The sequence below is a fragment of the Sinocyclocheilus rhinocerous genome, unplaced genomic scaffold (genome assembly GCF_001515625.1).
Source record: "Sinocyclocheilus rhinocerous isolate Xijiao unplaced genomic scaffold, SAMN03320098_v1.1 scaffold2496, whole genome shotgun sequence".
Lineage (NCBI taxonomy): Eukaryota > Metazoa > Chordata > Actinopteri > Cypriniformes > Cyprinidae > Sinocyclocheilus > Sinocyclocheilus rhinocerous.
Window position 1 is genome coordinate 92935 of NW_015656162.1, and position 24401 is coordinate 117335.

At 38.6% G+C, this 24401-nt stretch overlaps 2 protein-coding genes and 1 long non-coding RNA gene across 7 annotated transcripts in view; all 3 read left to right on the forward strand.

Annotated features, from left to right (window-relative positions):
- Nucleotides 1-9531, forward strand: part of LOC107719687 (uncharacterized) — a 33735-nt gene extending 24204 nt beyond the window's left edge. The window contains exon 3 of the long non-coding RNA XR_001637539.1: nucleotides 9440-9531. This is a non-coding gene — a long non-coding RNA (uncharacterized LOC107719687). The remainder of the gene's footprint in view (nucleotides 1-9439) is intronic.
- Nucleotides 9532-10973: 1442 nt separating this feature from the next.
- Nucleotides 10974-17541, forward strand: LOC107719695 (tryptophanyl-tRNA synthetase 1). Its single transcript, XM_016527182.1, has 12 exons — nucleotides 10974-11057; nucleotides 11234-11329; nucleotides 11506-11716; nucleotides 11834-11942; nucleotides 12533-12652; nucleotides 12847-12875; nucleotides 12985-13039; nucleotides 13957-14057; nucleotides 14130-14242; nucleotides 15186-15359; nucleotides 15448-15588; nucleotides 17274-17541. The coding sequence occupies exons 2-12, from the start codon at nucleotides 11240-11242 to the stop codon at nucleotides 17430-17432; spliced, it is 1302 nt and encodes a 433-aa protein (XP_016382668.1). The 5' UTR covers nucleotides 10974-11057; nucleotides 11234-11239; the 3' UTR covers nucleotides 17433-17541.
- A 2909-nt stretch (nucleotides 17542-20450) lies between these two features.
- The window catches only part of slc25a29l (solute carrier family 25 member 29-like), a 14112-nt gene continuing 10161 nt past the window's right edge, over nucleotides 20451-24401 (forward strand). Inside the window, exons 1-4 of one of the 5 annotated variants that reach the window (XM_016527174.1) lie at nucleotides 20586-20621; nucleotides 21746-21789; nucleotides 23104-23146; nucleotides 23324-23407. Coding sequence is in view for 3 of the 5 variants with exons in the window: in XM_016527171.1 (XP_016382657.1) it covers nucleotides 20588-20621; nucleotides 21731-21789; nucleotides 23324-23407 (177 nt within the window). In the remaining 2 variants the exon portion in view is untranslated. Of the gene's footprint in view, nucleotides 20622-21730; nucleotides 21790-23103; nucleotides 23147-23323; nucleotides 23408-24401 lie in introns of all 5 variants that reach the window. The other 4 variants (XM_016527171.1, XM_016527172.1, XM_016527173.1 and 1 more) reach the window with 4 other exon arrangements.

Sequence of the window (24401 nt, forward strand, 5' to 3'; positions counted from 1 at the left end):
TTGTATTATGTTTGGCTCAGCAACCATGCTCACTTTTTGGAGGGAGTAAGAGGAGAGTATTTAAGTTAGGTGAGTTAAAAGTTCTGCCACTTTTGTGTTTGTGTGGTCCATGATCCTAACTTTAGTGTGCTAGCAGCTTTTGTGTGATGTTCCTTTGTGGACTTTTGTGTAGACTAATGCCCAGTATAATATATTTGTGATTGCTGACTAGTGAGCTGTTGCTTGTTTGGGGTGAGTAATCTTTCGTAGTTTACTGGGTTATTTAGTTCTACTTCTGTGTGAGTAAATTTGCTGCTTCGTGTTATTTTTGTAGTTTTGTACTACTGTGGACCTGTGGTGTTAGTTGTACGTTTGTACAAGTAGTGAAAGACTCCATTCGTGTTTTGTGCTTTTGTTGTTAGCACTTTAGTTTAGTTGGAGTTGAGTTTAGTAATGGCTTCTTTAGAGGATTTCCTAAAGGAACCTTCAGATGAGTTGCTTGAGCTTTTTACAAAAGATCAACTCTTGCAATTAGCCTCTCATTATAATATTACCATTACCAGTAGTGAGAAGCGTTTAAAGGATAGTGTAAAGGACATCATTAGAAATGTGTTGGTTGATAATGGTATTTTGAAAGTTAGGCCAGTTTCCTTACAACCCATGGTTGCTCCCTTGTCTGAAGCTGAGACTTTTAAAATTCTGGCAGTTTAATGCCTACAAAAATGGCTGGTAAGGGTTTTTGTGTCCTTGATGTTGCTTCCCTAGTGCCAGGGTTGTAACATAATGGGGGCTCGTCCGTTTCCTTAAAAAAAAAATTTTTTTGATACTTTGGGACTGTGTTTTTTTTTTTTTTGATTGATGTGTTTTGGTGAGTATGGTTGTTTGAGTATTTTTGTGATTATTCATGAGTTTCCCCGGTTAGATAGGGTGAGCATTCCAGCTGGGTTGAACATTCAATCCTTCCTTCGGTTCACTCTTTTGTTATTTTGCCTTTTTTATTTTCGAGGTTATTCTGGGTGGAGACTTGTTCTCTGTCGGGGGTAAGCATTTCACAACTGTGTGACCATTGATTATATGGTCTATAGTTGTTGTTTTTTGCTTTTAAAGTCGCCTCGTGCCCGGTACACCTCAGAAGATAGATAGGGGTTAGGAAATGTTAGGCAGGTACCTGGGTGTTTCTCATGTATTTTGTATTATGTTTGGCTCAGCAACCATGCTCACTTTTTGGAGGGAGTAAGAGGAGAGTATTTAAGTTAGGTGAGTTAAAAGTTCTGCCACTTTTGTGTTTGTGTGGTCCATGATCCTAACTTTAGTGTGCTAGCAGCTTTTGTGTGATGTTCCTTTGTGGACTTTTGTGTAGACTAATGCCCAGTATAATATATTTGTGATTGCTGACTAGTGAGCTGTTGCTTGTTTGGGGTGAGTAATCTTTCGTAGTTTACTGGGTTATTTAGTTCTACTTCTGTGTGAGTAAATTTGCTGCTTCGTGTTATTTTTGTAGTTTTGTACTACTGTGGACCTGTGGTGTTAGTTGTACGTTTGTACAAGTAGTGAAAGACTCCATTCGTGTTTTGTGCTTTTGTTGTTAGCACTTTAGTTTAGTTGGAGTTGAGTTTAGTAATGGCTTCTTTGTATCAAAAAGTATGAGACAACAACAAACACAAATCTTAGGCCTACCATTAAAAGCAGTGCTTGCACAGGTTCTGCACGATCCTCTTCACTAATATCCTCTGCATCTCAAATTGATAAGCAATATAGACGACGTCATTGTTTACAATAGAACCGGAGCGCATGCCGCTATGTTGAGGGGCGGGACGTTTAGACATGCGCTAGAGGCAGTTTAGCCAATCACAACACACCGGGCCAGCTAACCAATCAGAGCCCATCACCTATTTCTGAGGGAGGGGCTTCATAAAAGCAGGAAATGATCAGCGCGTTCAGAGGAGAAGGAACAGAGAGGTGTGGAATAAAGGTAAATTATGTGAAAAATAATGCGTTTTTTAACAAACTAAGCATTAACACATGTTAGACTGCACCCCATAAACACAATCAAGCCTATAAAAAAACCAGTCAACCACCCCTTTAAGGAGTTAGCTTTACAGGAGAAACAGCTGGAGGCTAGGGAGAGGAAAAGGCAATTTAAAGAGAAACAAATGTATCTTGAACATGAACGGTTTCTTAAGGAGTTTGAGTTGAAGACAGCTTCTGAAAGATCAACTCCTAGAAGTGATGTTCCTTTGTTTGATGTTGGTAGCCATATTAGGTTAGTGCCTCCCTTTTCTGAGAAGGATGTTGAGATATATTTTTCTCACTTTGAACGTGTGGCGACCACATCTAAGTGGCCCAGAAATGTGTGGACTTTACTTTTACAAAGTGTTTTGGTAGGTAAGGCTCAGGAAGCTTATTCTGCTCTAAGCCTTGAGAAGAGCACTGATTATGATGAGGTTAAAGCAGCTATATTAAAGGCATATGAGCTAGTTCCTGAAGCTTACCGACAGCGCTTAAGAAGTTGTGTTAAACTTGCTCATCACACTTATGTTGAGTTTGCAAAGCAGAAGGAGAGTCTGTTTGATCGGTGGTGTACATCTCAGAGGGTGGAAAGTAAGGAGAAACTTAGACAACTTATTTTGCTTGAAGAGTTTAAAAACTGTCTGCCTGAGGTTGTGTCTGTTTATTTGAACGAGCAGAAGGCGGTAACTTTAGAGCCAGCTGCAATCTTGGCAGATGAGTTTGTTTTAACTCATGAGGTAAATTTTGGTGACAAACAGGCAGGGTCTCAGGGTAAGGACCAGAACAATAGGTTCCGATTTGGAAAGTTTCCTGCTTCATCTCCTGCTAAGAAGTTGGCTAGTGACAGTTCAATTTCAGAAAGGGTCTGTTTTTATTGTAAAAGACCGGGTCATCTTATTGCAGACTGTCTTGTTCTAAGTAGGAATCAGAAATTTACGAAAACTGTAGCATTTGTAAGTTCTCCAGTGCCAAGTCTACCTCTGTCATCCTCACTTGCAAATATTCCATCTGAGAAAGTGGAATGCAAGAATGGCGAGTTAGCTGGCTCATCATCATTTTTAATGGATGGTTTTGTATGTCTGTCTTCTGAGCCTGAACATAGACAAGCTGTCAAGATCTGGAGAGATACTGGAGCTTTCCAATCTGTGATTCTCCAGGATGTCTTGTCTTTTAATGAAAAGTCAGCCCAAGGTTCGGAGATAATTGTTAAAGGCTTTGGTGGAGGATTTTTGTCTATGCCTTTGCATAATATTCATTTACAATTTGATTTAGTCTCTGGGGATGTTGTAGTTGCACTTTGTTCCCATATACCGATAGATGGGGTGTCCTTTATTTTGGGGAACGATTTAGCTGGTGGTAGAGTGCAAGCTGTTCTTGAAGTAACTTCCACTCCCTGCAAGCCAGACAGTCCAGATGAGCTTGAATTGGCATATCCAGAGACATTCCCTGTTTGCGTTACAACTCGTGCCATGTCGGGTAAGAGGAATGTTGAAGGCAAGCCTTCTTCAAATCAATCAGAGATTTCACTTTATGATACTTTTATGGCCCAAGGTGATGTGAACTTCACATGTTTTGGAAAGATGTTCCCATCTCGTGAGCAGCTAATAGTTGAGCAAATGCAAGATCCCACCTTGTCACCTATGTTTGAAGATGTGGTACCAGACGAAACATTATCAAATGTAGCTTCTGGCTATTTTGTTAGTGATGGGGTTTTGATGAGAAAGTGGACAGATCCAAAAATGTCAAGCCAGGATGATTGGAGTAGTGTGTTTCAAGTGGTGGTTCCAAAAGTTTATCGATCTGATATTTTGTATCTTGCTCATGATCATTGTCTATCTGGCCAATTGGGTATTAGGAAAACTTTGGATCGTGTGTTACGGCATTTTTTCTGGCCTAGAGTAAGGTCAGATGTGGCTCAGTATTGTAGATCATGTCATGTTTGTCAGATTATAGGTAAACCTAACCAGTCTATTCCAGCAGCTCCATTGCATCCCATTCCTGCTGTAAGGATAAAAGAAACTCAGGAAACTCAGATACTTTGATCTCCTGAGAAACAGACAATACACTGGCACCTTCAAGACACCCCACAGAGGGGTGGTGCAGGAAACGCCTCTCTCACATATGCATCAGTGCCTTTTCATCTGCTCCCTCCACTGGATTCACTCAGAATGGTCAATAGTAGAATGTTCTATATGAATGCAAATAAGATTTACAGTCATGTTTGGTTTCATTTGAATAGTATCAGGGCGAGTGGTACAATGGCCTTAATCTTACAAAAGTAGGCTAAAAGATAATACAGATCCTAAGATACTTTGATTACTGTAGAGGGCCATTCCATGCAAATTACCTTTTGTTCCCATTGAGGTGTAAACTAGCCACCCAGATACCAATTGTTTGTACATGCCTCCACTTGGGGGATGTTTTATCTTGGTTTTGTATTTAAAGGATTGCAACAAAAGGGTCAGTACTATTTAAGGTATATTAAATAGTATTAGCCACAAACCTCTGAATAAGGTTCAGACTGGCGAGTTTTGTGATCGTGGAGCCCACGCATAGCGGCCGCCGTGAGGCATCCTAAATAATAGATTCTTAATGAACGAGAAAATACAGAGTAAAGAGTTAACTAGAATTATCAAATGTCAGAATAATTAGAGACCGACAAACAACCAATTTGCCTTTCAACCTAAATTCGAGGTAATACTAAAATGGAGTCAGATTAGATAATAAAATGGAGTCAGATTTCAGTTAAACCTAAATTGAATAACTCTGCGCGCTGAAAAGACCGAACACGCAAGTGACCTTCATCCACCACTGGATACTTTCCTTGGGCCAAGTGTGTGGACCTTACACTGCCATTGGAGAGCCATTTGAACATGTTTTGATTGATTGTGTTGGACCTCTCCCACGTACCAAATTGGGTAATCAGTATCTTCTCACAATTATGTGTGCAGCAACAAGGTTCCCTGAAGCTGTCCCTTTGCGTAAAGTTACGGCCCCTGCTGATTCTAGAGCCCTTGTTAAGTTTTTCACAGTGTTTGGGTTACCAAGAGTAGTTCAGTCGGATCAAGGGTCTAATTTCATGTCTCGTCTTTTCTCCCAGGTGTTGAAACAGTTGTCTATTCAGCATAACACCTCATCTGCATATCATCCAGAGTCACAGGGTGCACTAGAGAGATTCCACCAAGCTCTCAAAACTATGCTGAAAACCTACTGCAAAGAGTTTGAGAGAGACTGGGATGATGGTGTTCCACTACTCCTCTTTGCCGTTAGAGAGGTGGTTCAGGAATCTCTTGGTTTCAGTCCAGCTGAGCTTGTGTTTGGCCATACTGTGAGGGGGCCCTTGAAATTAGTAAAGGAGATGTGGTTAGTTTCTGAACATTCGACTCCTATTAACCTCCTGGATTACGCGTCTAATTTTAGTTTTAGACTCGGTAGGGCCTGTGAACTGGCCAAAGAGAATTTAAAAGCAGCTCAGGAGAAGATGAAGACATGGTATGATCGAAAGGCTAAGCATCGGGTATTTTCTTCAGGAGACCAAGTGCTTGTACTTTTACCAATACCCGGTTCTGTGTTGCAGGCTCAATATAGTGGGCCATACATCATTGAACGGAAGGTTGGTGAGTGTAATTACCTAGTTAAGACTCCAGATCGTAAAAGGAAAACCCGTATGTGCCATGTTAACTTACTTAAGCCTTACATTGACCGTAATCAAACTGTATGTACAGAGGTCAAGGCTTTGGCTGCACTGAATGTTCCATCTACTGAGACAGAAGGAAGTGTTGCTGACTCTGGGGTTGCTCAGGGTAGATTGTCAAATTCTAAAATTTTGGCTGATTTGGATTCTCATTTGTCTAATTTAAATCCTTCTGAGCGTACTGATATTATCCAGTTGATTTGTCAACATTTGGCCCTGTTTCCTGATGTTCCAACTTGTACTAATGTGCTAGAGCATAGGGGTGGGCGATATGAGCTAAAATTCATATCACGATATTTTACACTGTCCAGGCGATATCGATATTATATTGCGATATATATGTATATATAAAAATAATTACAGGCAAAATATTTTAACCTTATATAACTAGAAAAAGTGAGGAATTGGACATAGACCTGAAAAGTATTTTTTTATTGTGCCATTGTTTTTTTTCAAAAAGTGCAAATGTGCAACATGAGGTAGGCCTGTATGAATTAAATTAAATTAAATATTGTATGTTTGAGTTGGCCAGTGGTTCCCAACCTTTTTCTGCCGGGCCCCCCTTTTGTAGAGAAAAATATTTTCAAGAACCCCCTCTTTTTTTTTTTTTTTTGGAAAGTTTCTTATGCTCACCAAGGCTACATTTATTTATTAAAAATACAGTAAACACTGTAATATTTTGAAATATTGTCAATTTAAATTATCCATTTGAATGTTTTAACATATAGGCTACTGTATTCCTGTGATCAAAGCTGAATTTTCAGCATCAATACTCCAGTCTTCAGTGTCACATGATCTTCAGAAATCATTCTAATATGCTGCTTAAGAAAAATTTGTGATTATTATCAATGTTGGAAACCGTTCTGCTGCTTGATATTTTTGAGCAAACAATTTTTTCATGATTCTCTTATGAATATTTGAAATGGTCCTTTGTGTCAGAGTTATTTAACCCAATATAACTCTGATTCTTCAATCGCGCCATCTAGTGGTCTGTTATTGATACAACCACAACTGCTACAACTGATAACGGCGCGCTCAAGCGGGTACTGCGAGTCATGTTGAGGTAATTAAAATATGTCAAATTAATATTTTGCGTTCAATTATTTACTTATCAGGCAAGTGGCTGCATGATATGCGGGACAGTTATGCAGTGTAGTCTTTATCACCCTGCAGAGGTTTCTTTTGCAAAATAATCTGCTGACTGTACATGATCCCTCAGTTTGGGAACCACTGGAGCAGGCAATTTGCGCTCTATTAGTTTGGTCTGTTACGATGCTCCATGTGTTTGATTACTAATGCCTGTGGATTACGGCATTGCACACAGATGATAAAAACGTTCAGCCTCGACTCTTTATCGTCATTTGTGTTAAAATTTGCAAAGCGTACCAAATTAAACAAAACTATATAAATGCAAAATTTGAATTCATGAATATATAACGGTATCCACGGTGGCTGTGTATCACCAGCAAAGTCACGATACGATACGTATCACGATACAGAGGCAGTTATGCAGTGTAGTCTTTATCACCCTGCAGAGGTTTCTTTTGCAAAATAATCTGCTGACTGTACATGATCCCTCAGTTTGGGAACCACTGGAGCAGGCAATTTGCGCTCTATTAGTTTGGTCTGTTACGATGCTCCATGTGTTTGATTACTAATGCCTGTGGATTACGGCATTGCACACAGATGATAAAAACGTTCAGCCTCGACTCTTTATCGTCATTTGTGTTAAAATTTGCAAAGCGTACCAAATTAAACAAAACTATATAAATGCAAAATTTGAATTCATGAATATATAACGGTATCCACGGTATAGCAAAAGCCATATCATGGAACAACATAATACCGGTAGTCACTTTCATACCGGTATAGCGCCCACGCCTACTAGAGCATGACATTGATGTGGGTCAAGCTACCCCTATTAAACAACATCCATATAGGGTAAATCCTGTGAAACGTCAGCTTTTGCACAAAGAGGTACAGTATATGTTGGAACATGGAATAGCTGAACCATCCTCTAGTGCTTGGAGTTCACCATGTTTACTGGTTGAGAAACATGATGGTTCTCTTCGTTTTTATACAGATTTTCGCAAGGTGAATGCCGTCACTAAGCCTGACTCCTATCCTCTCCCACGGCTAGATGACTGCATTGATCAAGTTGGTTCTGCATCTTTTGTTACAAAGTTGGATCTTTTGAAAGGCTACTGGCAGGTTCCACTTAGCCAGCGAGCCCGTGAGATCTCTGCTTTTGTGACGCCAGACCACTTTTGCCATTATAAGGTTATGGCTTTTGGAATGAGAAACGCACCTGCTACTTTCCAGCGTTTGGTAAATAAGGTGCTGGAAGGAGTTGCAGGATGTGAGGTTTACCTTGATGATTTGGTTGTTTATAGTTCTTCCTGGTCTCAACACTTGGCCCAGCTTGAGGATGTGTTCAAGCGGTTAAAGGCTGCAAACTTGACTTTGAACCTCTCCAAGTGTGAGTTTGGACAAGCCACCGTAACTTATTTGGGCAAAGTTGTTGGCCATGGACATGTGTCTCCAATAGGAGCAAAAGTAGAGGCCATTGTGAACTTTCCGGTGCCGTCTTCACGGAGGGAATTAAAGCGGTTTTTGGGTATGGCAGGATATTACAGGAGTTTCTGCAGAAATTTTGCCACTGTTGCTGCACCTTTGACAAATTTGCTTAGTCCTAAGGTTCCTTTTTTCTGGACTGAGTTATGTCAGGATGCCTTTGACAATCTGAAGGCCTTGTTGAGTAGTTCTCCTATTCTTGTTGCTCTGATTTTAGTCGGCCCTTTAAGCTAGCTGTGGATGCTAGTGACTTTGGTGTGGGTGCTGTTCTGCTCCAAGATGATTCAATGGGACTCGAGCATCCTGTGTGCTATTTTTCAAAGAAATTTGATGTCCATCAGAAGCACTATTCTATAACTGAAAAGGAGGCTTTGGCCCTTATTCTTGCTTTGAATCATTTTGATGTGTATGTTTCATCTTGTGTTTCACTAATTGTGTACACTGATCATAATCCTCTAATTTTCCTCCAAAGCATGAGAAATTCCAACCAGCGGTTAATGCGATGGGAGTTTATTTTTGCAGGGTTATGATCTTAAACTCTGTCACATTCGTGGAAAGGATAATGTGTTGGCAGATGCCTTATCAAGGTCATAAGTGTCCGTTTATGTTATTGTACATGTTAGTGTTGCATTGGGTTGTCCTATAGCAACATTTTAAGGGGAAGAGTGTTATGTGGGAGTGTTCTAACTTGTGTTTTGTTGCAGTTATTCAGTAGCTCACCTGCAATCAACAGGTTAATTGACGTCACCTGAAAGGAGCCATTTTAAACACCAGGACACATGCTCTCACTCTCTCTCTGATCCTGCAGCCAGCTTGGCAGTAGCTGGGCTTGTTTTGTCACAGTCCCTTCTTTCTTCTCCTTTTTGTTATTTAATAAACCTTATTTTATTTGGTAAACTTGTTTTGTGTCCTTGATGTTGCTTCCCTAGAGCAAGGGTTGTAACAGTTAGGTTAGTCTGGGTTGGGTCAGGTTAGGCTATAGGTTACGAATGATTACTCTTACCTTTATGAGCAAAAATGAGGCGTATCTACTGAAAAAAATGCAAGTGATGCTGACGCCTCCATGTCCTGCAAAGCGTCTCCGCACAAACTATTGGATATAGCGCACATTTATACTTGTTTTGTGTCCTTGATGTTGCTTCCCTAGAGCAAGGGTTGTAACAGTTAGGTTAGTCTCTAGAGGTAACAGCTGGTTAGGTCGGGTCAGGTTAGGCTATAGGTTAGTTTAGGTTAGGTTAGTCTGTAGAGGTAACAGCTGGTTAGGTCGGGTCAGGTTAGGCTATAGGTTAATTTAGGTTAAGTTAGTCTGTAGAGGTAACAGCTGGTCAGGTTGGGTCAGGTTAGGCTATAGGTTAGTTTAGGTTAGTCTGTAGAGGTATAGGCTCACTGTTTGCCGCTGGCCGCTTGGTCGTTACTTTAAAAAAAACTAAACCTTATATTTAACGAACAAAAAATGCTCCAAACGTTTTTCTAAATTAACTTAATAAAAAAACGAAACGAAATATAATCACTTTGCTATTACATACAAAACTGAGCTATTTTAATAGTTGAAAAAAAGACTGGCTCGGGCCGGTAATTCTGATAAGCTGTCGGATACGGGCCGGACTCGGGCCTAAATTTGAGGCCCGTGCAGTGCTCTACGCACTGTACAGCATTATTCAAACCTGTTCCAGATTGTAGAAGCTGCTGAATTTCACGTCCGCCTTCATTCACGTCACTCCACACAGTCGCACACAGAAATATGTCAACAACTAGACTTTATCGTTATTATCGCGGGAAGACTCACTCTTATCGTGGGGAGACTTTTTTAACGGTATATTGCAAACGATAAGATATCGCCCATCCCTAGTTTGATAGATATATATATATATGAAGAGTTTATTTGCAAAAACAGATAACTCGGTTTTTTTAAATGTTCAAAAATCATGTTTTTATTGTGTTTTGTTGTTAGTTAGCCGTATTTTTAGTTATTTTTTTAACCTAATCAAAATAACCCAACTGCAGTTTGATTGAGATTAATTGAAATGCACAATGAAAAAAACATGATTTTTGAAAATTGTTAAAAACGGAGTTATCTGTTTTTGCAAATGAACTCTTCAGTATATATATAAAACATTACACACACACGATTCTATTAAATATGTGAAGCTATTTCTACAGTCAATAAAACCCCAACTGTATCTGAAGATTATTATCATTTATATTACCATAGTTAAAAATAAAGCATCGCAAGAAAAGAGATGATCCATAAACTCACATTAAACGAAAAATAACTGACATAACATCCTCTGACCTGTCAAAGTTCTTAGTAAATATTGATCCGTCACGTCCATATCATAACATAAGCCTTCACATATTAGTTTAAAATCGTTTTTATGACTATTTGTTCTTGTTTACACGATTAATATTCGCGTCTGTCGCGCGGTGTTTAATTTGAAACGTTGGACAGTGAACACCGGAAGCGCGAATCTGTGAGGAACTTCCGGACAAAATAAAAGCCTCGTTTAAAATCCGTGTCCGTGAGGAACTTACTGACAAACTAAGAGTCTCCATTTAATATTCAATGTTTATAAAACATACATCCTGTATTAAACAGCGTGTTTGTATTAATGTTATCAAAGTAAAACAGAGTATCACTGAAAGTGTTTAAAAAAAAAGTTTTCACTGACAGCTCCGTGTCATACACGCGACCGGAACTGCTGCAGCTGGAGTGAATGTTTCCTGTCGGGCAGTTATCAGTGTGACGCGGCCGCGGTGTGTCTGATGCAAGCTGAATGAGTTAAATTACCAACACAACACAGTGCGTTTATTTATTCTTCACTGTTATTTAATGCTAAAATGAACGTTATTATTACTGGCGTGAGCGCTGATAATGACTGTAATCGCTGTTTAAATGTTGACATTCGGCAGGCGAGCATATGTCGCGCGTCAGGCACATTTATCACAATATTACTAATCACATTCACATCATTACAGGTGAAGATGTCAGATTTGAGCCCGATGGATCTGTACGAGAAGCTGACAGCTCAGGGAGACACAGTGAGGTCTCTGAAAGCTCAGAAGAGCCCCAAAGTGAGTCTGACACTGAAATAATAATGATCTACTGATGGAGCTTTCTTGACAGGCGATGTGATTAATAACATGTGGTGTGATTAATGACAGGATTATTTTGTTGTTCCTCAGGCTGAAGTTGACATGTGATGTGATGATTGAAATGTGATTGTTGTGATTATTTTGTTGTTCTTCAGGCTGATGTGGACGCCGCCGTGCAGCTGCTGCTGCAGATGAAGCTGGACTACAAGTGTCTCAGCGGTCAGGACTATAAGGCTGGATGTCCGCCGGTGGACGGTGAGATGGTGGTGGATAACGGAGCAGCGCCGGAGGACGGAGATGATCAGGTGGATCCGTGGAGCGTCTCCTCCAGCAGCGCCAAAGGAGTCGACTACGATAAACTCATCGGTCAGTCGATGTTATACTCATCATTTCAGTCCATCCGTGGAAGATCTGCTGCAGGTCTGTTTTCATAAATGACCTGTGATGAATAATGCATTAACGAGGTTGTTCTGCTGCTGGCAGTGCGGTTCGGCAGCAGTAAGATCGATCAGGAGCTGGTGGACAGAATCGCTCGAGTCACGGGAAAAACACCGCACCGTTTCCTGCGCAGAGGAATCTTCTTCTCACACAGGTGCGACTGACCAGCACTCTACATCACAATAACACAGGGAGAGGAAATAAATAAATAGTGTATTAAAATAAATAATTACATAGAGGAAAACGATTAAATAAAATTAAATACAAAATAAATTAATTAAAAACAATATATTTAATATAAATAATAAAACATTGATTCAAATATATAAGTAAATATATTAAAATTAAATCGTAAAAACAGATATTTAAATAAATAAAAAAATTAAATTTATTAAAATAAATAGTAAAAAAGGATATTTAAATAATACAATTAAAATATATTTTTAAAACATTTATTAAAATAAATTTTAAAAAGCTTCAAATAGACAAAATAGTAATATAATAGTACAGTTCTATAGTGAGTAGAAACAAATACTAATTATGTAACCTAATTAAAATAAAATAATATTTTAGTAATATTTAAATAGTAACATTTTACCCTCATTAAGAATATTTTTCACAGTCTAAATTGGGTCTATATAGTTGTAAATGTAAAGCTGTATTAAATGTGTGTGGCTCACATGAGGATCACAGCATCTGAAAGCTTGAACACCTGTGGTCTCATCCCATGTTTGTGATCTGCAGGGACATGCATCAGATCCTGGATGCGTACGAGAAGCAGAAGTCCTTCTATCTGTACACGGGTCGAGGGCCGTCCTCAGAGGCCATGCATGTGGGTCACCTGATCCCCTTCATCTTCACCAAGTGAGTCTTCCTCAGTGCGCCAGCGTTCAGCGGGAGTATGTGAAAGCGCTGATGTGTGTGTGTGTCTCTGTGTGTGTGTGTCTCTGTGTGAGTGTGTGTGTGTGTGTGTCTCTGTGTGTCTCTGTGTGTGTGTGTGTGTGTCTCTGTGTGAGTGTGTGTATATATATGTGTGTGAGTGTGTGTCTGTGTCACAGGTGGCTTCAGGACGTGTGTGTGTGTGTGTGTCTCTGTCTGTGTGTGTGTGTGTGAGTGTGTCTCTGTGTGTGTGTGTGAGTGTCTCTGTGTGTGTGTGTCTCTGTGTGAGTGTGTGTGTGTCTCTGTGTGTGTGTGTCTCTGTGTATTCGATGTCAACAAGACCTTCATCTTCTCTGATCTCGACTATATGGGGTAAAAATGCTCACGTCTTTATAATGCAACAGTTTGGTGTTGTGTGTCAGTGCAGACAGCAGGTGGCGCTATTACATCACAACTGTGTGGTTGAGTGTGTGTATATAAAATATATAATTATATAGTTTATATAAAATATATAGTATTATATCAGTAAATACATATTTATTATATATACGTCAATATATTTTAAATATTACATATATTTTTTATTTATATATAGTGTGTATGTATGTATGTATGTATATATATATATATATATATACAGTATCTGTGTCCCTGCAGCACAAAAGCAGTCATAAGCAGCACAGGTATATTTGTAGCAATAGCCAACAATACATTGTATGGGTCAAAATTATACATTTCTCTTTTATGCCAAAAATCATTAGGATATTAAGTAAAGATCATGTTCCATGAAGATATTTTGTAAATCTCCTACCGTAAATATATCAAAACTTAATTTTTGATTAGTAATATGCATTGCTAAGAACTTCATTTGAACAACTTTAAAGATGATTTTCTCAATATTTAGATTTTTTTGCACCCTCAGATTCCAGATTTTCAAATATTGTCCTATCATAACAAACCATACATCAATGGAGAGATTATTTATTCAGCTTTGTATAAATCTCAACTTAAAAAAAATTGACACTTATGACTGGTTTTGTGGTCCAGGGTCACATATATATATATTTCCAGCTTTATCCTTATACATATAGTTCAATCATGTAAAGCAATATATACTATATAGCAAATCTCAACTGCTTGATTGTTTATATTTCAAAATGTAACTCTATTATCGTCCAGCTCTAATCTGGTAAATGTGACTGTAATGCATGAATGCTAAACATGAAGATGCTGATGTTCTGTGAACAGCGCTGTATGAGTGTGACCTGACCTGCTGTTTCTCCTGACAGAGCGAGTCCTGCGTTTTACAGGAACGTGGTGAAGGTCCAGAAGCACGTGACGTTTAACCAGGTCAAAGGCATCTTTGGCTTCACAGACAGCGACTGCATCGGTGAGGAGCGTCTCTGTGTGCCGTGAGTCCGGCGAGTGTTTGTCTGTGGTGTTTAATCTCGTGTTTCTGCAGGTAAAGTCAGTTTCCCGGCCATCCAGGCGGCTCCGTCCTTCAGCAGCTCCTTCCCGCAGATCTTCGGCGAGCGGACGGACGTTCAGTGTCTGATCCCGTGTGCCATCGATCAGGTGAGACGCTCCGCTCGTGATCACGTGACGTCTGCTCCTCTCTGAATACCATCAACAAAAATCAGCCGGCTACAATAACACTGGACTCGATTAAGAGCTGTTTGTGTGTAATATAGAGCGGCACGAGTCTGGATAAACTGAGACTTTTTGTTTTTAATGGAGGTTGTAGTTCTCTCACAATTCTGAAGAAACATTAGACAACTAAACAAAATCTGATGGAATTAATGAATGAATGATTCAATGACTCACTCAAGATTGACTCGTTTCGTTACTGGATGAATCAGTGTTTTTGAACGAATCTCTTGAATGAATGAGTCAAAGACAAATATATTTTTAACAGCCCTTTTCGCCAGCTAAAAAAAGAAAAAGATGCACACTCAGGAATTGATGAGTGGAATTTAAATTTTAATTTTACAACAAGTATCCGATTCCTGACCTTAGTGTTTCCCAACCTTTTTTCTGCTGCAGCACAGTTTTGATAAATAAAAAAATCCCACGGAACACCACGAAGCACTAAAAAATAAAAAGGTAGGAAGGGTTTTCACGCTCTTCAAACACAAGAACATTAGCCTTACAGACAGCGTTTCTTGAGTAAAGAAAACACCGCTCTTATTCAAACACCAGTTCTTTATTTACCCTTGCGTTGTGAAGAAGTCTGTTTGAGTGTCGTGGGTGGAGTTATGAGGTTTGATTGACAGTTTGAGGATCCAATGGCGTTACGAGGTTTAGTCACACACTCCTTTGAATGCTTTTCATTGGTTAAAATTTTGTAAAACCCACAAACAGACATGACGATGACCAATAGCACCGATTTAAAATAATAATAACGAAATATAATAGAGATAGAGAGATAGTTTTTGATAATTTTCCACAGTGGTTGGGAAACACTGCCTTAAGTTTGCGATTCTGGAATTGATTTTGGATTCCCAACCCTTCTCCTCAGGACCCGTATTTCCGGATGACGCGGGACGTGGCTCCTCGGATCGGGTATCTGAAGCCGGCTCTGCTTCACTCCACCTTCTTCCCGGCGCTGCAGGGAGCTCAGACCAAGATGAGCGCCAGCGACGCCAACTCCTCCATCTTCCTGACCGACTCGGCCAAACAGATCAAGAACAAGGTGCGCCTCCTTCATCAGGCTTCACTCTGACTCACAAACACAGAAGACTGAATGAAGCTGAGATTGACTCGAGCTCTTGCTGTTCCAGATCAACAAACACGCCTTCTCCGGCGGGAAGGACACGGTCGAGGAGCACAGGAAGTGCGGCGGGAATCCAGACGTGGATGTTTCCTTCATGTATCTGAGCTTCTTCCTGGAAGACGATGAACAGCTGGAGAAGATCAGACAGGTGAGACACGGACCGCGTTCATCACGGGATCCAGCTGAAGATCGCTGACTAAAACCTCATCTCACTGCACACAAACACATTCAGTGTTCCTCAAAATCAATAAAAACAGTCAAATGCAAACTCAGAATATTATACAAACCTGCAATAATTAAATGTGTTAAATAAGACAAATATCCTGTGTGTAATCCCATTTTATTAACCAATGTTTTTTAAATGTGCTTTTCCTTCAGCCTGGGGCTGATTCACTTCACGTTTGGTGTGAAAGGGCTTTTATTTTTGCCAAAAATAGAACTTTTATATTAAAAACTAACAAGCAAGCCCTGCCCAGATTTAAAAAGTAACATAACGCATTACTTTCCACAAAAAGTAACTAAGTAACATAATTGGTTACTTTTTTAGGGAGAAACGCAATATTGTAATGCATTACTTTTAAAAGTAACTTTCCCCAACACTGATCCTATTTATCTTGTGAAGAACTTTGAGCTGCATTTCATGTATGAAAAGAGTTCTACAAATAAATGTTTATTATTATTATTATTATTATTAGAATGAAAAACAGTTTTGTATCTTGAAATGAAATAAACTAACTGTAAAATCAAATATGAAAGTAAAATATTTATAATTAGTAACATTTCTTCAAATAAAAAATAAAATGCAACATTTCTTATTTCATTTACTTTATGTACTAAACTAAAACTATAATAAAAAATAATAAAAAACTATAGACATTAAAAAAAGGGAAAATGACAAAAACTTGCCAGTGCATCATTTTCATTTAGTTTAACTTGTACTTAAATATCTAAAACTGAAATAAAAAATAATTAAAAACTATGTACATATTTTTAAAAAAAACTATTAAAAATGACCAATACACACAACAGTCTTCCTTTCAATTTAAAATAAAAGTGGCAAATATGTTTATATATATATATATATATAATGAATTCTAAATATAAATAAAAAAGGTAACACTTTACAATAAGTAAAGGCATTAACTAAGAATAAACAATGTATTAATTAACCTCTTAACTGTCACCCGTCCCCTCAGCCCAAGTTTACTTCACTATAATACAAATAAATCCTAATCTAATCATGACAAACTATATATCATTGGTAAGGTGTAAAACTCCTAAATAGATATTTTACCAGTTTTACACGTTACAAATTATGTAGGAAAAGTAATAGATTATTTTGTGACAAGAGTGCACCTCAAAAATCTACATCATAACAGGAGTTCTGACCTCTGTCACAAATCACGCTTTAGAAATCATAAATTATATATCAATTGAACACTTAAAATCTCAAAATTCATCCTTTGAAAACCATTTTAAAATCAGACATTGCATTGCCATGGAAACGTTACACCAAAATCATATTACAAAATGTTTTCGTTCATGAATTAGTTTGGATAGTGCACTTTAACATCTATGTTCAAAAATGGGAGTGACAGTTAAAGGGTTAACCTTTGTTAATGTGTTAATAAAACATTTTACAGTGCATTAACTACTGCTAACAGAACTTTTGATTTTAATAATGTATTAGTGAATGTTGAACTTTAACTAAGATTGATAAGTGCTGTAGGAGTCGAGTACGTATGAACTAATGTTAAAAAACGAAACCTTATTGGAAAGTGTAACCTTAAGAGCTATTATCCGGGTGATAGTAAACTAGTTGTTGTGTTGCAGGACTACAGCAGCGGCGCGCTGCTCACCGGAGAACTGAAGAAGAGTTTAATCGAGACGCTTCAGCCCATGATCGCCGCGCATCAGGAGAGACGCAAACTCGTGACGGACGAGATCGTACAACAGTTCATGAGCCCTCGCAAACTACACTTCAACTGCTAGAGACAGAAACCACCGAGACCATCATCATCATCATCATCATCATCATCATCATGCTGCTCTGCTCGTGTCTAATAAAGCTGCCTGTGACCAATAAATAATGACACACTGATGTTTAATGTCATCATTACAGTACTGCTGATCCAGTGAACATTCTCACGAGTAAATGGTGCATTTAACACCTGATGCATTCACAGTCCATCTGTAAAACAGACACACACCTGACAGAAAGCGTGTTACAGTTTTTTACGATTGCTTAAGCACAATTTTGAAAACAGGGCCCGGTTTGTCAAAACACTACACACAATTAACACAACCCTACACCAAAGTAGCACAACACTTCAGATCATTTGCAAAATGGAACACTTTTGTCAAAACTATACACAACTTTATAAAAACAATATTTTGTTACCATACGAAACACACACATTTCATATGACTTTAATCTTTTTGAACCAGTTACACACTGCTGTTGCTAACCTAAAACACTTTTAGCAAGTCTAATTCTCAGTGATTAGAGTACTGTAAATGAAGTACACAGAGAAAGTGCAACTATACAATAGTTCACCAAACACTACACAAGACCAATGCTGCAGACTGACAAAAATATCATTGATTTCTCTCCATATACCCAAATCAGTCAACATGGAGAATCACAACAAAACATGTCCCAGTTGTCATGCTACTACAGTAGTGTGCATAACACTGTTAGCTCAGCAAACAACAGACAAACGTAAAATACTGTATCCAGTACAGGTTACAATTACAGTAAACAACAACAACAAAAAAAATAATCTGAAAAAAACTGACAATATTGTACAGAAAATACTACAGTAAACATACTATACATTATCTCTTCGCCTAGCTGGATCTGGCCAGAGAATTTCATCAACATCACAAGCAATATCCTCATTAGCAAGACAACGCGGGAAGAACCGTCTTGAATGTCGAATCCATCCTTGCACAGCTGCGGCGTCGACTTGGTCACAGGCGTAATGTGCTTACAGTTGTGCAAATCTAGCCTTGTGTTTTGCTCCTTGAGTGTAAGGTTTTGCTAATTGTTGGAAAAGTTTAATTTTAGTGTGTAAGCAATCGTAAAAAACTGTAATGGGTAAATCCCTGATATGAGTTAAACATGAGCGTCTTTAACACACGCCAACAGTCTTCAGTCATTTCATCTCAATTATCACCAGTAAAGTATGGAGTGCCACAAGGATCTGTCCTAGGTCCTCTGCTATTTTCGATATACATGTTACCCCTTGGTAATATTATTAGAAAATACGGGATTAGCTTCCACTGTTATGCTGATGATACTCAACTATATATCTCAACAAGACCAGATGAAACTTCTAAATTATCTAAGCTAACAGAATGTGTTAAAAATGTAAAAGATTGGATAACCAATAATTTTCTCCTATTAAATTCGAATAAGACAGAAATATTACTTATTGGACCAAAAGACAGTACACAGAATCTCGTGGATTACAATTTGCAACTAGACGAATGTACGGTTACTTCCTCTACAGTCAAAAATCCGGGTGTTATATTAGATAGCAACTTGTCTTTGAAAATCATATTTCCCATGTTACAAAAACAGCATTCTTCCATCTTAGAAACATTGCCAAACTACGAAATATGTTACCTGTTTCTGATGCAGAAAAGCTAGTTCATGCATTCATGACCTCTAGACTGAACTATTGTAATGCACTGCTAGGTGGTTGTCCTGCATCTTCAATAAACAAGCTACAGGTGGTCCAAAATGCAGCGGCTAGAGTCCTTACCAGGTCAAGAAAATATGATCATATTACCCCAATTTTACAGTCTCTGCACTGGCTACCTATTAAGTAAGTTCCGTATCAGTTACAAAATATTATTACTTGCCTATAAGGCCCTTAATGGGTTAGCTCCTGCGTACCTAACTAGTCTTCTACCACGCTACAATCCATCACGCTCCCTAAGGTCGCAAAACTCTGGACTTTTGGTAGTACCTAGGATAGCAAAGTCCACTAAAGGAGGTAGAGCTTTTTCGCATTTGGCTCCCAAACTCTGGAATAGCCTTCCTGATAACGTTCGGGGTTCAGACACACTCTCTCTGTTTAAATCTAGATTAAAGACACATCTCTTTGGCCAAGCATTCAAATAATGCATATCATAATCTTGTACTGCAGTTATATCTGATCAAATGCACATTATTATTCTTTAGTTTGGGTTAAACAAATCAATTTTGCTTGGTTGGAACAGCAGCTACGCTAATTATGTCTCTATTTGTTTCTCTGTTTCTAAACTAGGATTTACACAAGCTTCGGTAAAGTTGTTCCTGTAGCTAATTTTACATAATGATTACAAAATTTGTGTAATTTTTAAAAGGTTTTTATTTAATGAAAAATTTGCCTTATTAAATGAACTATTATTTATAAGCTTTTTTCCTTCTGGTGCCAGAAATGGAGGAATTTTTGGTCAATATTTTGCTAAATATGTTTTTGTGCTGGTAGTGCTGGCACCTTGTCTGGTTTAGGCCTGTCGTGGATAAATAATGATGACAATAAAACCGCCAGTAGGTGGCAGCAAGTCCATGTTTAAATAAATGATTTATTGAATCATTCAAATCAAACGATTCGTTCAAAACGGCTGATTCAGTTAGAAACGAAACAAGTGAGTCCATCTGAATGAACTGTTGAATCACTGACTCACTCGATTCGTTCCAAATCTGAAAACATCTGGTGGTTTTACTGAGGGGATGCTTTTTGTCTTTTGTTTTCAACCAGGGGAATGCCATCCCTCCTCAAGTCGAGCCCTGTGTACAACACTATATTACAATGAACTCAAGTTCTTCTGCTCTCTAAATCACTGCAGAGTTGGATCTGAGAGATCTACAGAAAATGCAGCTGTTTTACTCAACAGTGTCTGTAAGCAGACATGCAGGTATGAGCTTTGATGATGATGATGGGGGTGTTTCTTCATCCTGGAGCTTCTATTGGTCACAGATGGACTTTCCCCTTCATATCAACTTCATTCAGTAAAAATAGCAGCACAGAAGCAGCAGCTGCTCATGAGCACAGACGTCCAGCAACTGACCGACCGAACAAACCCTGCTGCTGCTGCTGCTGGAGGATCAGAGCTCACAGACACCCACACTCATCTTCATCATCATCTGAGGAATGGCTCTGGACTTTGTTGCAGGATGCATTGGAGGTAAGACATGCTTCATTCGGCTGACTGAAGACCTGCACACGCTCACTGAAACATTCAACTCAGTCAAATAACATGCAGAGTAAATGAGAACTAATCCAGTTGCTGAAGTAGAGAATAACTCTAGTTACTGATTGCTAGTTACCCGTTGTACTCTGTCAGCTCACTGACTCCAGACGTTTCCACTCTTCTGACTAATATCCCACACTGGGATCCAACAAATGTCATTAAATACTTTAATGTGAGCATCTGAAGAGCCAATAAACAATGATCCTGATCCTCATGCATTTAATCTGAGCGAATCCGAATCAAACAGTCATTCTGCACTGCAAAAACTGATTCTCTTAGTCTTGTCTTGTCTTCTAGTATTAATATCTAAACATTCTTCAATCAAGATGCATTTACTTGAACTGCATTTAACTGAAAATTGAGTGTTTACTATTGTCCTTTAGCATTATTGACACACTATTTAATGCTGTAAAGCTGCGTTGACACAATCTGCATTGTTAAAAGCACTATATAAATAAAGGTGACTTGACAAGTGACTTAAGATAATTGTCTTTTCTGAGAAAAAAAAACAAAATTTTGTTAGTTTTACCTTAAACCAAGCAAAAATATCTGCCAATGGGGCAAGAAAATAATATTTAGCCTTTGAATTAAGATGATTTTTCTTGCCCCATTTGCAGATATTTTTGCTTGTTTTAAGCTAAAACTAAAATTGTAATTTTTTCAGAAAACAAGACATATCTTAAGTCATGTTACTTGTCAAGTAAATGCATCCTGATTGAAGAATGTTTATATATTAATACTAGAAAACCAGACAAAATACTAAGTTTTTGCAGTGTGATAAGAACTGAAGATGATCTTGAGAAGCATGAAGACGTCTGTGAGTTAGTTTTGCTGTCTGCAGATGATGATCGTGTGATGTTTACATCGATTGGTCAAACAGCTCTTGCCTCATGCATGAATGACGCAGGTGTCTTTCATTCGCACGGGTCAAGGCTGAAGAGCTGGCCTCAGACTCCGCTCAAACACATTGCATCAGTAGCTTGCAGCTCAGACACGTTCCTAATCATGCTGACGGTGTTCGAACAGTCTGAACTCACTCTCAGGCGTTCATGTTTCAGGAGCCGCAGGCGTGCTGGTCGGACATCCGTTTGATACGGTCAAGGTACGTCTGCTTTGACTAAACCAGTAAAACTCAGAAGAACTACTGACTGAAAGGTTCTTTGAGGAACCAAAAATGCTTCTTCTACACTCTTAAAAATAAAGGCCCATGAAGACCCCTCAACATCCATGGAGCCTAAAGGTTCTTTATAGCAGAAAAAAAGCTCTTTAGATTTGTAAAATTTTATTTTAAAAATTAAGAAAAATGGTTCTTTTATGACTTTTTTCGTTGAAAGGTTCTTTGGGGAAGCATATATGTGACCCTGCAGCACAAAAGCAGTCATAAGCAGCACAGGTATATTTGTAGCAATAGCCAACAATACATTGTATGGGTCAAAATTATCAATTTTTCTTTTATGCCAAAAATCATTAGGATATTAAGTAAAGATCATGTTCCATGAAGATATTTTGTAAGTTTCCTACCGTAAATATATCAAAACTTAATTTTTGATTAGTAATATGCATTGCTAAGAACTTCATTTGGACAACTTTAAAGATGATTTTCTCAATATTTAGATTTTTTTGCACCCTCAGATTCCAGATTTTCAAATAGTTGTATCTCAACCAAATATTGTTCTATCCTAACAAACCATACATCAATGGAAAGATTATTTATTCAGCTTTCAGATGATGCATAAATCTCAATTTCGAAAAATTGACTCTCATGACTGGTTTTGTGCTCCAGGGTCACAAATGCTTCTTCTATGGCATCACTGCAAAAACTGCTTTATTTTAAAGAGTGCATCTACTACTAAAGCTCATCTTAAACACCAAACGCATGTGCACAAATTGTCTTACAAAGTCAGTCACGTTTGTCAGCTTCTGCATTCACAGTTTGACAAATCGTCATCTATTAGATCGTATAATCAATTAAAATCTATTTAAAATGATAAATGGCTTTAATATTTCAATGTTTTAGCTTGAGGTTTGTGTGTTCCTGTGCAAGAACAGATTGTACGCATTTACTGAAATGAATGCGATGTGTTACTTTGGATAAAAGCAGCCATCGAATGCCTAAATGCGTATTAACCCTGATCAAGACGCATGCCTTTAGATGATATACCTGCATTAAAAAGCATCAGCGGAGAGACAGAATGCTCAGAGTGTATTGTGTTGAGTATTATGGTCTGTTATTGTCATTAGTTACATGTGTGTGTTTCTGTGAGCCGCTGCCGTAAAACTAACACTTTTCTAAAACCCAGAGTGTTTTTTGTACTTAAAGGCAAAGGGCAAGATACGTCTTGCCTTGGTGCCTTTGTTCTGATCATGAGTTCACAGCTGAAGGGTCTTTTACAGCAAAAGTGTCACTTTGTTGTAGATGAGAGCGAGGCTGTTACACCGGCCGCTCGGAGGTTAAGCTCGTAAGTAAAGCCCGGGTCCGTTCCTCTCTTTCCATTGGACTGGAATCTTATTGAATATGGTCAAACATCAGCTCTAGATTCATTCACTTCTGTGTGATTTCTGCTGTGTTTTTGCATCTCAACCATCACTCGTGGCCTGATCACAGCAGGTTTAATGGGAAAAACTCCATTTTCTAGGTGAGACTGCAGGTTCAGAGCGTGGACAAGCCCTTGTACCGCGGCACGTATCACTGCTTCCAGTCCATCGTCCGTCAGGAATCGGTGAGTAGGATTAATGAGAGATCCTCATGACGTCTTTGAAAGCTAAACAGGCTGGTTTTGCACTGATCTCACAGACAAGACAAAAACTGATCATACACTGCAAAAAAAAAAAAAAAAGCTTATCTTACTTAGTATTTTTGTCTTGTTTCTAAATATGTAAAAATTTTAAATTAAGATGTAGGGGCTGCCCCCTAATAGTCGACTAATCGTTAGTCGACCAGAAGAGGCGTGGTCGACCAAAATTGTTTTAGTCGCAGGAAGAAAAAAAATCCACATTGGCAAAGTCACGCAGATCGTTAACGGCTGGTCTATGGTAATACAGTGCATCCGGCAGGACGTCCAAACGCTCGCCTATCAATCATCCACCACAGATATGGCTTATCATCTGAAATATATAAGTATTAGCAACTATACATGTCCGCTCAATCTAATGTTAAGCTAGAGAAATGTCCACTATTCAAGTGTCTGTGTGGAAGCTGAACATTAGCGCTCACTGCAGGAGGCGCCGGTGCGTCACTTGCTCTTAAAATACTCCGTAATTTTTGCTCATACAGATAAGAGTAATACATCTTTCAAATCTGTAAAGACTCTGTTTATTTGTGTGCACTCACAATAACAACAAATCACGCTTTCGTGAAATAATGAAAGCGAACAGGATGCGCTTTCTGCCGTCTCGGTCTCTGTGAACTTGAGCGCGAAACTCCGTGTATATCTTTGCCTTACAGACATATAAAATATATCTATAGAGAGTGAAATGTCTACTTTCAAATGAACCAATTCAAATGGAAAACAAATATTCTCAGATTAATCTGTGTGAAACATGCACACAGGTGCAGCACTACTGCGGAGATGACGAGTCAGTGTCGCCGACTTCATCTCTTAAACCGAGAACAAAGAAAGCACTAGTTTATCAGTGAATTATTAAAATGTTAATGCAGCCTCCTTATTGTTTTCCCCTGACACATTCATAATCATAGCTTCTGCGGTGCGCTGT

What these genes read in the sequence shown, in the direction of transcription:
- LOC107719695 (XM_016527182.1), top strand. Translation starts at nt 11,240, where the DNA reads ATGTCAGATTTGAGCCCGATGGATCTGTACGAGAAGCTGACAGCTCAG. An exon ending in AAGCTCAGAAGAGCCCCAAA is followed by an intron (nt 11,330 to 11,505) that starts GTGAGTCTGACA and finishes GTTGTTCTTCAG; the next exon opens with GCTGATGTGGACGCCGCCGT. An exon ending in CCAAACAGATCAAGAACAAG is followed by an intron (nt 15,360 to 15,447) that starts GTGCGCCTCCTT and finishes TTGCTGTTCCAG; the next exon opens with ATCAACAAACACGCCTTCTC.